General features: G+C 32.6%; 3 protein-coding genes across 5 annotated transcripts in view; 2 read left to right on the plus strand and 1 right to left on the minus strand.

The window, feature by feature from the left end:
* Positions 1-595: 595 nt before the first annotated feature.
* On the plus strand, positions 596-1,779 carry LOC125067546 (acanthoscurrin-2-like). The gene is made up of 3 exons (XM_047676210.1): positions 596-681; positions 839-1,424; positions 1,651-1,779. Exons 1-3 carry the CDS (start codon positions 618-620, stop codon positions 1,655-1,657), a joined length of 657 nt encoding a protein of 218 aa, XP_047532166.1. The 5' UTR covers positions 596-617; the 3' UTR covers positions 1,658-1,779.
* Positions 1,780-4,112: 2,333 nt separating this feature from the next.
* Positions 4,113-7,402, plus strand: LOC125067554 (trinucleotide repeat-containing gene 18 protein-like). Its single transcript, XM_047676220.1, has 3 exons — positions 4,113-4,397; positions 6,296-6,461; positions 7,161-7,402. The coding sequence occupies exons 1-3, from the start codon at positions 4,334-4,336 to the stop codon at positions 7,264-7,266; spliced, it is 336 nt and encodes a 111-aa protein (XP_047532176.1). The 5' UTR covers positions 4,113-4,333; the 3' UTR covers positions 7,267-7,402.
* A 2,075-nt stretch (positions 7,403-9,477) lies between these two features.
* Positions 9,478-15,180, minus strand: part of LOC125067523 (solute carrier organic anion transporter family member 74D-like) — a 57,010-nt gene continuing 51,307 nt past the window's right edge. For 2 of the 3 annotated variants that reach the window (XM_047676199.1, XM_047676193.1), the window contains exons 6-12: positions 14,750-14,875; positions 13,992-14,125; positions 13,376-13,506; positions 12,645-12,835; positions 12,202-12,378; positions 11,891-11,942; positions 9,478-11,852 (exon numbers count right to left, since the gene is read on the minus strand). In XM_047676199.1, coding sequence (XP_047532155.1) covers positions 11,702-11,852; positions 11,891-11,942; positions 12,202-12,378; positions 12,645-12,835; positions 13,376-13,506; positions 13,992-14,125; positions 14,750-14,875 — 962 coding nt within the window. In that variant the 3' untranslated portion in view covers positions 9,478-11,701. Of the gene's footprint in view, positions 11,943-12,201; positions 12,379-12,644; positions 12,836-13,375; positions 13,507-13,991; positions 14,126-14,749; positions 14,876-15,180 lie in introns of all 3 variants that reach the window. The other variant, XM_047676185.1, reaches the window with a different exon arrangement.

The following is a 15,180-nucleotide window of genomic DNA, read 5'->3' on the forward strand; positions in this document are numbered from 1 at the left end:
GTACACCATAACCTACCGTTTAACTAAAGAGCAAATTAACGCATTATAATGTAAACCCTTTTTGATAAAAATATAATCATTATAATACTGTCTCTGAGAAACTCTTCGTTCATTTTGAGTTTTACAGTTTGTTATTATTTGACAACTTAAGAAATTAAAAGTGACCCATGAAAAAGTCATCGATATAAATGGAAAAAAATATTTTATAAATGAAAGATTTTAAAAGCAACAGTTATCTTTATTCACTATCATCAAATATAAATAAATAAAACTAAAACTAACTATCAGGTTGCATTTACTCATTCGATGAATATATTTTATAAAACCATGTAATGTTTAATATGATTTATTAATGCGATACAATCAATAATCCTTTTCTTAGATTTACATAAAACTTATGTTTACAATAATAGCCTCTTACACATTAAATATACTAAACATTGGTTCAGGATATAAAAATCGTTACATCCATTACCCATCAGCCAATCGGGACCTTAATGAAATTTGCGCAAAAACACTAACAAAAAATTTAAGAACATAGTAAACATTTGTTATATCATGACATAATCAGGTTCGTATATAAGTTGGTGCGGGATGTTGACGGGCACAGTTCTAAGATGGCGAAGTTCGCAGTAGCTTGTGTGGTCCTCGGAGTCATTGCGTGTGTTCATGCAGCGCCGGGTAAATTATTTTGTAATATTAAATCATAGCTGGATCTTGTCTGACTTTATAATAATAGATATACCAACGTGTTAAAAAGTTACATTTAGATTCTTAATCAATTTAATGTTAACATTTTATCAATAAAAACATGAATTTAACTTCATTTCATTTTCAGGCTATGGCGGCGGAGGTCATAGTGGTGGAGGCGGATTTGGCGGCGGCGGCGGCGGTGGTGGCGGCGGTGGTTTCGGCGGTGGCGGTGGATTAGGCCACGGAGGAGGCAGTGGAGGCGGATTCGGCGGTGGTGGTGGATATGGCGGCGGAAGTGGTGGTGGACTTGGCGGTGGTCAAGGCGGAAGCAGCGGTGGTGGACTTGGAGGTGGTCACGGCGGAAGTGGTAGTGGAGGGCTTGGCGGTGGCCACGGCGGCAGCGGAGGACTTGGCAGCGGAGGTGGAGGTGGTGGCGGCCTTGGCGGTGGCAGTGGAGGAGGACAAGGCGGTGGCCACGGCGGAAATGGTGGCGGAGGACTAGGTGGTGGCCACGGTGGTGGTGGTGGACTTGGAGGTGGCAGCGGCCTTGGCGGTGGCAACGGAGGCGGCGGTGGACTTGGAGGTGGCAGTCACGGTGGACACGGTGGTGGTGGACATGGTGGACATGGTGGAGGCAGCCATGGTGGAGGATACAGCAGTGCCAATGCCAACGCCCAAGCTAGTGCTAGCGCCAGTAGCGGTGGTTACGGCGGCCACAAAGGTGGATACGGGTGAGTAACAATGCTTTATAATTAATACAGTATTATTTTATTTTGAGTCTTTTTATTAGAAAATTGAACATAGATAAGCCATTTTGATCATTCCAATAACATGAATTCAATAATATTCGTCTTTCATTTAAATGGAGGTTTAATAATGTTGTTATGTTAAATAGTATAAGACTGTCACTGAAAAAATAAAACACACAATAATTACAACATAAATATTTTTTTACAGACGCTAACCCGCTCAAGAAAGTCGATAATTAGATAACTTCAGGAGAAGAAACCTCATTGTGATATAGAAATTACACGATTTCATAATATTGTTATTAATATTATGTAATAAATACATCGGTTTACCAAATGCATTTTTTTATTATTATATTATATACTGACCCAACAACGACGTGTCGTACAGAGCTTTATTTAAATTAATTCAATATGTTTTATGCTATTCGACGATGAAAAATATTTTTAAACAACGTCCAAAAAAAGTGAAGGTTATTCAAGTATTAGACGTGTATGGTTTTTTCATTATATATTTCTCGAATGGCAAAACAAAAAATTGTACCTATAAATCAGTTACCTACTTTATTTTAAATTAGATAATCAAAAATAATTTACTTGTAAATTTTATTGAAGCTTAAGCTATGAAGTTATGAAGCGAATTAAAAAAAAAAAGCTGAACGTTCATAATATTAATAAACGTCGTTACCTATAAATAATATAAATATCATGGTAATCTACACCGAACCGCAATCGTCGTCTTGCCATCTAATTACTGAAATAATTACTGGCAAAACCACAGGGTAAAGAATTTAATACAATTATATAATAACAAGTCGGTAGGTCTGACAATAAATTTTCCACTAGAAGCTTGAAATTAACTTGTTCTTTGTGTGCTGTATCTCATTGAAAACCTTTGGTTTTGTCTAGTCTCGTGTTCATCCCATCTGGTAACTACTTACCGTACAGTACAGTCTAGACTGAGGGTTATGTGATGAAAGAAAGAGCTCTCTCATCTCTCCCAATATCTATTATATTATAAATCTATAATTATATAATAATAATGAGGAAATGATACGTTGAAAATAAATATCAAATATCTATTCATTAGCCTCTTTAAAAAAACTGTGTTGTTCTTTATATATCTTGCAGATTACTTATCAGCAACTTACATATAAACAAAATCTTTAGAACACGATGAATTGCGTTCAACGACTTTTTAATCCATCGATTTGACAAAATATAAAGCATTCTTACAAAAAACATTGTTAACAAAACTTGTGATACAAAAATTCCAAAAATTAGAATATATTATTTTTTTAAAAAAGAATTATATGTATTTTTTATTATTCTCCGTACATTTATTGTTTCTTAAAGAAAACCTTCTACTCAAAAACAATATATTGGTCTGAGTAACTTATTTGATTTTTCTTATAAATCTATTAACCATCTTATTTTATTAGTACAGGTACATATTTATGTACAACAAATTATAAAGATTAGGTAAATAATGAAGGTGCCTAGAGCAGGATAAACATTCATAGTTATAAATAGCCTCAGTATATAATAATAGTACAAAATCTTGGTAAACTCATTACACTTTTCCTCATTTAACGATTACTTTATCAAGTATATTTATATAAAAATAAAGTATTTAAAATATTTGCAAATTAAAAAAAGTACTTAATAAATAATAAGGAATATTCATACTTAATATGCACGCGTCTGCTGCTGGCTGGGAGTACTGGCACCGACCTCGAAAAAAATTTCGCCGTGTTTATTGAAATAGGTATATCTTAGACAAATCCGTTTTTTAATTTTGTTACCTTTCCGTAAGTGGTAAAAACTATAAATATATTTTTTATTATTATTAGTTCACTAGCCGTTCCATATTTTGAAGTCGATTTTTTTTTTTATAAATTTATTTTTTATTACAAGTAAATTTTCAATACAAGCCTCAAAACAAAACGCAACTAGATATGATACTTTATCAACAACTGCACTGGAACTTTCTAAATTAAGTTTCGAAATTCGGCTTATAATATAAGTATTGTATTTCTTTTTTATTTAAATGATTTAATAGAGAAAATTTAGAGCGTACGAACTACCCGTCTAGTTTACTCTTATTGCATTTGGCGTTTCCTTTTGAATGTTCCGTTTTAATTTGTTATGATTTTCGAAGTTGAAGTTAACAAATTTTCACGGATAGTTAATAACAACAATAATACTGAGACAATGCGTAAAATATACATTTAAATGCAAATGCACAACACACTTAATGCCCAATGAGGACTTAACACTCTATTTGAATCAATAAAAGGAGAAAATTATAGGTAAAGAACATTTAAAATGTCTACAAATTAATGAAGGACATCTCTCAAGCAAAACGAATAACATTCACTTTCATTTTTCTAACACTAACAGATCATCAATACTGTTCTTGTACATTTTGTTTTTTAACTTTTTAACTTTATTGTCTTATATAAGTTACTATTTATAATAAAATATCAATTATAAATAATAAAAATGTAAATAATTATTATATAGGTACCTTCCTTGTGAACATAATCTAAGGATGCTATCAGATAATCTATGTTGACATTTGATTATTACCACAAATGCTATTAATATCAAGTTTGTGGTTAAACACGACAAACAATGCTAGACAATAACATATAAACAATAACTAAGTTTAAGAGACAATTTTCATTTGATCACGGACAGACAAATTATATATCAACCGATTTAAATTAGTCAATTTATCAGTCACAGCATATCACCAAAACCGTGAAGTTCACGACCTTCGTATTACATCGAAAAGTTAATTTGACGTGGACCGTTCATCCTGTCACATGGAAACAATGACTATATAAAGGTATGGGGGGAATTAATCAGGCACAGAACGAAAAATCATGGCGAAGATAGTCTCCATTGTTTTACTAGCATTACTTTTAACCAGTGTATTCTCATTTCCTGGTAAGTAATATTTAATCTTATTTCATCTACTGATTGTCAAACCCGCAGTCAATCGTCTAACTCTTTTAAAACTTGAAAAGGTGTTAATAAAATAAGATTTAAAGGACCAGTTATATTTAAGGTTTCTTAATACAAGATAAAAATGGTCTGCGTGTGTTTGTAATGTTTCTTTTACGTTAAGTGTTCAATGTTTTATGTTCTTATGTTTTTTGTTAGTTTTTGAAATTCGTTATTTATTCAATAATGTATAATTCAGTAATCAAAAATTATTCAAGTAAGCGTTTTTAACTGACCTATGAGCACTTTAGTAAAGTCATTTTAAGTCATTTCAATTTTCGAATTCAAATTAAACGTAAAGCTTCATCAGTCCGAAATATAAATTCTACTGGAAAGAACAAAGGACGATTTAATAATTAGTCATATTTACATCTTAAATTTCTATATTCAACATAAAAATATTTGAAACAACTATTAAATTAATTGTTTGCAAAGAGTTGATATATGTACTTGAAGTAGTCAAAAAAGGAGATTGTCCACTTAGTATGGGGACTTTGGCCTGACGTGAACAGACATTTTATCATATTTTTTGTAATTAGTTTAAAAGCACTAACTAGTAATAATGAGAATATGAACTTAATTTTGTATCAAAATGTTTAAAAAGAGATTTTTGTCATGTGAGGAAAAACAGGTTAAAACGAAATAAAACAACATTTTTTATGATTTATTTTTATTCTGAGACATCATATGTTATTAATATGTATTGACTGAACCTGATTAAGATCTAGACTATGTCGCCTTCGCTCTATTAAATCAGTTCCACAGTTTATGCATCTCAGAGATACGGATTGGCAAGAAGTCACTTCTTCTGTGTGCAGACTATCACGAGACACGCTTTGGTTTTGTTCAATGTCCATATTCAAGCCGTGGTTAGCGATGGAGCTAGTTTCGGGGTCCATATTACGTGAGTGTTGGTCATCGCTTATGCTATGTTCGGAGTCCATAATACAAAAGCCAGGGTCATCGTTTGAGCGAAATTCGGGGTCCGTAGATGTGCCGGGGTCATTGGAAAAAGATAGGTCGGAGTCCATAATGAATAAACAATCGTTGAAAGAAAATCCACAATAAATCAACACTCTCAATGTAGGAAAACAAAGCGAATGTAAAAATCAGTCTGTGACATACCAATGTCAATTTGTATTTTTTTGTTTTATTTGTGTTGCATTAGAAAAAAATCATTACAAAATCGATCGAAAACAGATATGATTACGTTTAACATTCTTCATATTTCAGTTTATAAAACGTTTTAAATGACGAAACTAATTAAAACAAATATTTTTAATTTTTTTTTTGTATTAAATACTTATAGTTGTATTAATTATTGCGAGATGATTCGATTTGACGCAATCGTTACTTGATCTCGCTGGTAACACAAAACGTGGATCAATAAAGCAAATCAATGAAGATACTTTAAAAATATTTTTTCAATAAAATACAAATGTACACTCAAACAACAATAGAATGGCTAGCTAAAAATTAATATTATTTTTTTCATAAACTTGTTTTTTTGATAGCAGCTTGTTCACGCTAGGCCAAAAATGGACATTGCCCTTTATAAGTTATTCCTTTATCTTTGTTGTCTTGTTTTTTTACTGTTCGTTGTTACCAATGATGGCAATTCGTCACGATTTCTTTAAAATTCTTAACAGGAATTATTTGGAATATGAATAATTTTGTGATATGTCATAAATATCTACTTTGTTAAAAATATAAATAGTTAAAGTCTATAACTTTATTTTAGCTCTAAAATTAGAAGTAGCCAATACTAAAGTCAGTAATAACAAATAACGACTATTTTAAATCTTAAAATACAACCACATTAAAACTGATGTAATTCACAGAACGTAAAAAGCGCGCTATTGATAATAGCGGGTTAAAGGGTAATGGGGGCAAACGCGGAGCGGGTGCAGGCGTATTGACTGGTGCCGCTGCCGCCAGCAGCAGCAGCAGCAGTGAAAGTTCCAGTTCCAGTGAAAGTGGTGAATGCGACAGAGGAACTGATAACAAGTAAATATAATACTCAATTAATAAAAAAATACTCGCCTCGAGCCATTACTAGCATAAAACCCGTACGGATTCTATCTTAACCGTATAATTTATAAAGTGCCAATATTTCATTTCGGTCGGAGTTAGGAATTCGATGGAATTAAAGTGAAAAATATAAGTAATTATAATTAAATTGATCATTGCCCTTGCAATCATCGAAATGATCTGTTGATAGTAGCGAACTCTCCTGGGGGTAACCCTCTAGAGTTAGGGAGATTTTTTTGTTGTTGTTAACGAAAATTGTCTTTTATTTACAATTTTTCTTCTTATCAAAAATTAGTAAATCAATTATCTATCACCGCTATCAACAGGGAAATTCCGAATTAGAAAAAATACAATAATATGTACCTCATTATAAATTCAGATATAAGCAACTTTTATATTGATTACACAAAGCATTTAGGCTAAACGACATACAAATGAAAATAATGTTTTCCTACTGGGTTAATAAAACAAAAGGATTTTTGTAAGACCGAATTTTTTTTCCCGAAAGCCTATATTTATTTATTTTCAATAATTAAGGCATAAAACAGATGTATTACAATTGTTTTTGAAATTTGGGATATCTTTTCATAGATTTTAGTTTATATTGTTTCCACATTTTAGCAATTAAATTTATGAATGTCTAATATTACACGTCATTTTTTTTATTTACTTTAGTTGCAGCAACAGCAGTGAAGAAACGAATCCTAAAACCGAAATAAACAAGAAGAGTCAATCATTCGCCAGTGCCTCCGCAGCCGCCTCGGCGACCGCTTACAAATAAACCACAATGATTTAAAGTTTAGCGAAGCGAAATTATTTATTAACTAATATTAAAAAAAAAAAAGTGTACATAAAGTGTCACGAAATTTTTATACTTCGTAATATTTTTTAAATTTAATACAATTAAAAAAATAGCAATTTAAGTGTGTTTTGTTCTAATTTATCATCGAATCAATAACTATTTAGTTAACCGACATCCCCTTATTTATTGTTCATCCTTTTTTAGCTGTAACTTCGAAGCTGACTGTCATATGTCCCTTATGCAGTTAAAACTTGTTGTCTTTTAGCAAATGGGTAGCAGCTGGCCGATTGAAATTAAACGATACGTTTGGGACGAGACTCCGATAACCTCGTAAGGAAATAAGAACTATGTTTTTTTTTTTTAATTCTCTATAGCAAACAAGCATCGGAAGCAGAAACGTATTATTTAATATAAATTGTTAATGCACATAAAAGTTACTGTTATTAAGATGAGTTATAATTAAATAGGTTACTTTTTGAAGTTATCTAATCGTTTACTTAGAGCATTCTCTCTGAAAACTTGCACTACTCTTGGGTTAATTTACATACTGAATACTGTTACGCCAACATTTTGATTTATTTATGTATAATATAAATTGTTTTGTGATGGTAGTAAAACTAAAATCATCTCAATAAAGTTTTTATTTACAAATAATTAAAAAAAATACGTGACTAATGTCACAGTAACAAATCTACAGACACATCGAAGTTAAACCATTACAAAGCTGTACCGGAATCATGACCAGATTTTTATTCTATGATTAAAATGGACAAATATCGTAGAAATCAATACATTTTTAAAACTTATTAAACTAACGTGAAAAAATATAGAGTACAGTCGCGTACATATTCGCTACGTAAATTGTAATTCCTCTAAACATTTCTTTGTGATATTTTGGTACAATTTTATTACTAGTCCTTATACTAACTTATAGAAAACTTTTCGTACGAGCATACACGGTACTAGAGGCGTAAAATATTTATATTTATAAATAATTATAACATTAAAAAACAAACAATAATATTTTTATATTCATTGCAACGCGAAGCTTTTACATTTCGTAACACGATATATGGCAAATCATTATCATAAAGATATATAAAATCGAAGATATTTATCAACTATATATGCTCATACGCTATAACATACTTAGCATAGACAATTATCTGTTAACGCACAAATGTTCTATCTACGACATCGATAAAGAATCGAATCGAATATTCGATTAATCCATTAGAATTTTCTAGCAAACCTATACATAATTTAGACAATTGTGTCAAAAAAAAACATTAAACGGTACCTTAAAGTACATCATGATCGGTACATCTAGATCGAGGTATTAAACGTTAGCACTAAAAGATAGACTAGTAAAATTGTGTTCATTACTATGAAGAGATATTTTGATCCTAAAACACAAGCTATAAACGTACAGCAACAAACAACAAATTCAGCTACTTTATAAACAATATATGAAGAGAAATCGTTAAAAATGTTTCTATATAAAGGCGAAAAATATTAAATTACATAAAAGCTTAACATAGCGATTGCACAAGAACATTTCCTAAAGCTATGTTCACATTATTAGTTTTGTTTTGCGCGAGTCGAGTTGTCAATTACATTATGAGTGTTGTACCAAATAAGTTGATTTCCGTCAAACTCTCAACCCTTTTTGTAATAATAACAATTAAAAAATACTATTGTTATCCAATATGATTTCGCACAGATTATATTTTGACATAAACGATAAATAATCTATGATAAGTATAATCCATTTCAACAAAATTTGCACAGATTAAATATATATTTAAATAAATTTTGAATAAAGTTTAATTTCATAAAAATTAAGCTAAAATTATTATTATTAACTGAAATAGATAATAGCTTATAATAGCATATTTTTAAATTTCGAGGTTTCGGTTTAAGTTCCTTTTTTAGATATTCTATTGTAATTAACTGTGACATTACAATAAGTAACAAATGACACACTCGAACTAACGAAAACAGAAAACATCAATAAAGTATTGTATAATATCGTGTTTCAATATACAAGCACCATGCTGACAATTTCATATAAAAAATGGGTAAAATAGTATTAAATGATGCCATCTTAAAAAATAACATTCGAATCTACGTTTTAAAATGTATTATTAGAATATTTAAAACTACTTACATTTCATTTAAAAACATTGCACGATTATAATGCACATTTAATAAGTATTAGGAAAAATATTGTTATTTTTTAAATATACATGAATATAGAAAATGTTAATTCGTATTAGCTATTGCAAAACTGCTTTATGTGTAAAAAATATTAATTATTATATTTGCGTTGGGTTGGCAGTGGCGTACGTGTTATTAAAAAAAAACTTGGAATTTAATTATCTGTGTTTATTTTTATATTGCACTAGGAAATGCACTTACCATAAAATATATAAATAACATTTCCGGTTCGTGATAAATAATCACAGATATATAGAAACTTTTTAGACACCTTTATAAAATATCAGAGTTAACCTAAATCAAAATATATCTTATTTTTTTCTAAATATTTTACACATGACCCAGCCTTATTAGCCTTCCATTATTACGAGAAAGGTTATTTGTATAAGATAGTATAATAATTGCAAAAAGTTGTAACTATAGCTTGCCATATGAAAAGCTATAGTTAATCATATTACTATATACGTAATATTAATGTAAGAATATATTAAGAGCAAGTCAACATTCATCAACAAAACGATATTTTACTAAACATTTCCAATCAAAATGTATCTTATAGTTACAACACACTCGACGACTAAAGGTCGCCGGACTAACTAATTTCATAACGCCGAAAACCTTCAAGTATATAGTGAAGTACAATAATTATATAATATGCATTGAAAATTGTTACCAACTGGCCATAGCTAATGTGATGTTGAAGTTACAAACCAATATAAATACGTAAAAAACGTCCTAACAATTACAACAGCTGTCTAAATTATACTAATATTATGTGATTATACATTCAATTCATTTAATATATTTACAGTATAATTAGCAGTAATTTGTATAAAAAAACTCGCTCTAATCTAATATAAAAGTCTAATCACTAGCCATGTAATTCGCAATAATCGAAAAAAATGTATAACTTATGTGACCACAGCTTTACAGGAATTTATTTCTCAAGTTTATACAGATTTAAATTACTTAATTTGTGAAATCAGTTTCAACTATCTTCTTTTTTAATAAAATACGTTACTTTTAATTTCAAACTTTTTTTTAACAATAATGAGGCAGTGGTCACAAAGTTTTATAACTCAGTCCCAGTAATGTGATTTCTTTATAGAAATACATGTTAAAAAAAAATCGTAATCATACAATTAAAACTATGCGTTTCGGGACTTCGCGGATCAAACCAGACCTTAATTCCCTCCTATAAAGAATACATTTAAAACTTGTACTATTTCTATACAAAACAAAAATAAATGAAAAATAATTGTAATTCATTTCGAGCCATTAAAAATATTATGCATATTCATTTTATTACTTAAATAAAATTGAGCACAGATTTAAAAAAATAAGAAACTAGTGTACAAAATGTATAAATAATAAAATGCAAAAAATATTATTCCATTGTTCAGTCATCATTAACCGTAAAAAGCGAAAAATTAAAAAGAAATTGATAACTAACTATAGACTTAGTTACATTTGAAAATATGTTTTAATAACTCCTCAAGTATGCGATCTTTTAACTATTATTATTATATTTCGAATTACCACCACATTACTGACATAGGTGTAAATTTTTTCTAAAAAAGGGGCACATACATTTTTTAATAAAAAAGATTCACAATATAACTATAAATAGAAAAAGTAATATAATAGTCGTAAATTTCGTTACAAAGCGATAACAATTCGTGAATTCGAAATACTTTTTTAACAATTATATATCAAACCGACAACTTTAATTCAAATCGGTGGTACCTTGAAGAAGAACTGTATCGGAAATGCATAAAATGACAATTCAAGGAGTTTAAAAAATCCTAAATATTCAAACGATAACGCGTGCGTAAATGTCCTGGAATAGTTGAAATTACAAAATTATCATTCACACCACGAAGACAGTTAGTTTTAAAGACGGACAAAAGTAAACTTGAATAAAATACATTACGAATTATTTTGTTCTTATAGGTAAAGACTTATGATAGACGTCTTAAAATCTAGGATTCGGTCTCTGATAATGAAGCTACGAAAAGCTTTTCTCAGACCTGAGTCGAACGTTTGATTTCAATTAAAAATTCAATTAATTGATTTTCAATAGGTTTTCTTCGCCTCTCGTTCACTATCGAGCTAGAGCACGACAGAACTACTTGATTAAGACAATATTTCATACCGATGGGGCGATTTCGAGTATTTCAGCTCAGATGCGTAGTCAAAGTGCGAATGATCGCGTGCCTGCGTCCCGGAGGGGGTGTGCGAGGGGGTGTGGGGGGCGGTGCGGGGGGCGGTGCGGGGGGCGGCGCGCAGAGGCGGCGCGCATCAGAGCGGCGTGTCGGAGGGCAGCTGGTCGCGCTCGGGGGCGCGGTCGGCGGGGTTCATGTCGATGCGCCCCGCGCGGCTCCACACCAACATGTCCATTATGAAAGCGAGGAACATCAGCCCGGCCGACAGACCTGCGATACGAGTTTAACCGTTCTATAACCGTGTAGCTCCTAGTTCAGTAGTATATGAATAATTAAGGAGATATTAAATATATACGTTTTGCACATTTGTATATTTTTCATGTAATTATTAAATATATTATTCTTTAAGATAAAAAAAAAAACTTAAGTAGATCGGAACACATAAAAATCGAGATGTCAAATTTCAGATCGAAGGATCTGTCTTCCTAATAGGAATAATGTCTAATGACAGATTTGACAAAATGCTAACCGAGATAGAAGTGCCGCAGACTGTCGCTGTCGTAGGAGGCGCAGGCGCCGAGCAGGCCGCAGGCGGCGTCGCGGAGGCGGCACGCGGCGTCCACGGCGGCGCCGAACACGATGGGGCACGGCACGTTGCCGAACACGCCGATCGCGAACTGGATCACGCCCATCGCCATCGCCTTGTCTGAAACGCACGGGAGACTAAAAACGAGGCGACCGTTTCGACGAATCGGTTCATATTTTATTTTGATTCGTTTAATTTATTTTCTAAATAAAATCTTACTGACATATTCTGAAAATTTATCACAAGAGGCAGCCCGGTGTCTAGAAGTTGACGGGGTTACAAATCCTTGCGTCGGAAAGCATCGGTGGTTACGCACTCTAATGCGTCTAGTGACCTTCGGTGGGCAGTTGGCAGGGTAGTCTGCGTGGAAATGTCTAGGAGCTCACCGTGCTTGTCGGTGCAGCGAATGATGAGCAGCACGGCGCCGACCTCCCCGCTGGCGTGCACGAACATGACGGCGGCGAAGATGGCGATGAAGGCGTATATCTGGTTGCAGGCGCCGCCGCACTCGCCGCTCACCGCGAACCCTCTGGCCGCGAAGTCGTCGGGCGCGTCCGCCAGCTCGTAGCGCTCCACGCTGCGGGCCACGCGACAACGTCACTCACGCATATTGCTTTGGAGAGTTCACATCCCACCACTCAAACTTAGTCAATTAATCTAAATCGTAATAACGATCATTTTATTTGAATGAGGCAGTTTTTTTGTTAAAACAAACTCGAATCTTAACGCGGATACTTCGAAGTCTTATTATCTACCGTATATAATAATAATAATGAAAGAATACGTAGAAATAGCTTATTGTAAGTGGCTTTAAACATTTTACGAGTGAAAAACGAAGGGAGTTCTGACATGCATTGCTTGTTTTTTTTTCTATGAAAGGTATATGTTGGAAGAAGTTAAACAACGCCTAATAGCTTAAATACTTTTTTGTCATCTCTTAACTTTTCCTGGTGTCTGTCAATATGTTTTGTCACTTGCACTTGTTTTTAATAAACCGTTTTTAATGCTTATATTCTAAATCTTATTATTTCTACAGTATATATATAAATATAAAGTCGGATATGCCGAAAAAGCTTCTATCAAAATGCAAAACATTAATTTAAAGAATGTCACTCACGTTTTGAAAGCCTTGTCACCGTGCAGACTAGCGTCGACGCACGAACAGTTGTAATAAAGCCACGTGCTGTTGTCCAGCTGTGTACTGTTTAAGCAGCCGGCCTGGCACGGGGATTGATATGTGAAGGAGTCCTGGAGGAAATTATTAACTTATTTAATTTTCTATCAGATATGAAATTGTATGGATTATAAATATATATTCGAACAGATTAATCTCGCATCAAGTCACTTCACAATTATTTTTTATAAAACTACCTTCAAAGAAGCCTTTACCTTTTATGTGGATAATTCTAAACTCACCTATTACTGCAAAAAGCACATATAGCAGTAATTCCTTGTTCTAATTAAAAATATAACGCAGTCAACAATTTCATATTCAAAATTTGTACTATACTTGATATCAATACAGCCATACTATTTGGGTCGTTACTAACTAACCATTTTTCCAGACAATTCAATCATACTTCCATACAAATATCTACAAATCTAATGTAATACGTATATAAATATACAATGATAAAAATAATACCTCAACGATGTGAATGGCAATAACTATCTTCTAACCAATAAAAAGTATATTATTAGTTATAGTCCAGTTATAAAACTGGTAGACGAACCTGTCCGCACACAGGCGAGTAAGGCGCCCCGAAGCAGTGACACTCAGAGCTGCACGAGAGATTGGCCACGTCGGTCGGACTGAGAGCTCGGAAGCTCTCTTCGGGACAACTCACGAACATCAGCACCACCATTCCTGAGACAATAAAACCTTCGTTGAACAACTAATATTCCGTATGATCACTTGAAATGGAATGGGATAAGGACAAGTGAATTATGAAAAGCATCTATTCAAACCTATTTGGAAATAATATATACATTACGATAACTTCAACAACGTGCATTCCTTGGTGATAGGACTTTGTGTATGCCCGCGTGGATAGAAATCACCCACTCATCACATATTCTACCGCCAAACAACAATACTTAGTATTGTTGCGGTCCGGTTTGAAGGGTGAGTCAATGTTACTACAGGCACAAGGTACATAACATCTTAGTTCCCATAGATGGTGGCGCATTGGCGATTTAAAAAATTGTTAACGTTTCTTTCAGTGCTAATGTCTACGAGCGGTTGTGACCATGAAGTGGCCAATTTGTCAGTCCGCCAACGTATATCGTAAAAAAATCTACGATGACAACTTAATATTATAAATAATAAAAAAAAATACTACGTCATTTCAGATCCCCTTTTTGCCTTTCCCTTATTTCATAAATATTTTTCTCCGACTATCTTAGATTACTAATTATTATGAACGACAACAATGTTATTATTATTAGTAAGTTAGCATTTGAAATAATTCTTAACAAAGAGCATTCATACCGGCGCTGTATATAGCAGCGGTAGCGGCCGTCCAAGCAGCAACCTGTCGCGCTGTGGGCACTAGTTTAAGTATCACGACGCCTGATGTAATTATACCCAATCCCATCACCAATATGCCGCCCAAACCTGAAATACAAGTAACAAAATAGTAAATTCACAATGCCATAGTATCTTATTACTATACATTACTTGATATTTATATATATATATATATATATATTTAGAACAATTATAGCAGTAGTAATAGTAACTGTTCCAGTCGAAACATAAGAAATATTCGCGGAGTTTGCTGTATTATTATATAAACCTAAAATAAACTGCATTAACTAAGGTTTATATATAAAATAATAGCCCCTGTATAATGTGACCATAAGATGACAATTGATTCTAATAAGCTGGCACCATAATCTTCGCATAGGCTGGTCTCTTTG

Source organism: Vanessa atalanta, chromosome 1, assembly GCF_905147765.1.
Source record: "Vanessa atalanta chromosome 1, ilVanAtal1.2, whole genome shotgun sequence".
In the NCBI taxonomy this organism is placed as follows: Eukaryota; Metazoa; Arthropoda; class Insecta; order Lepidoptera; family Nymphalidae; genus Vanessa; species Vanessa atalanta.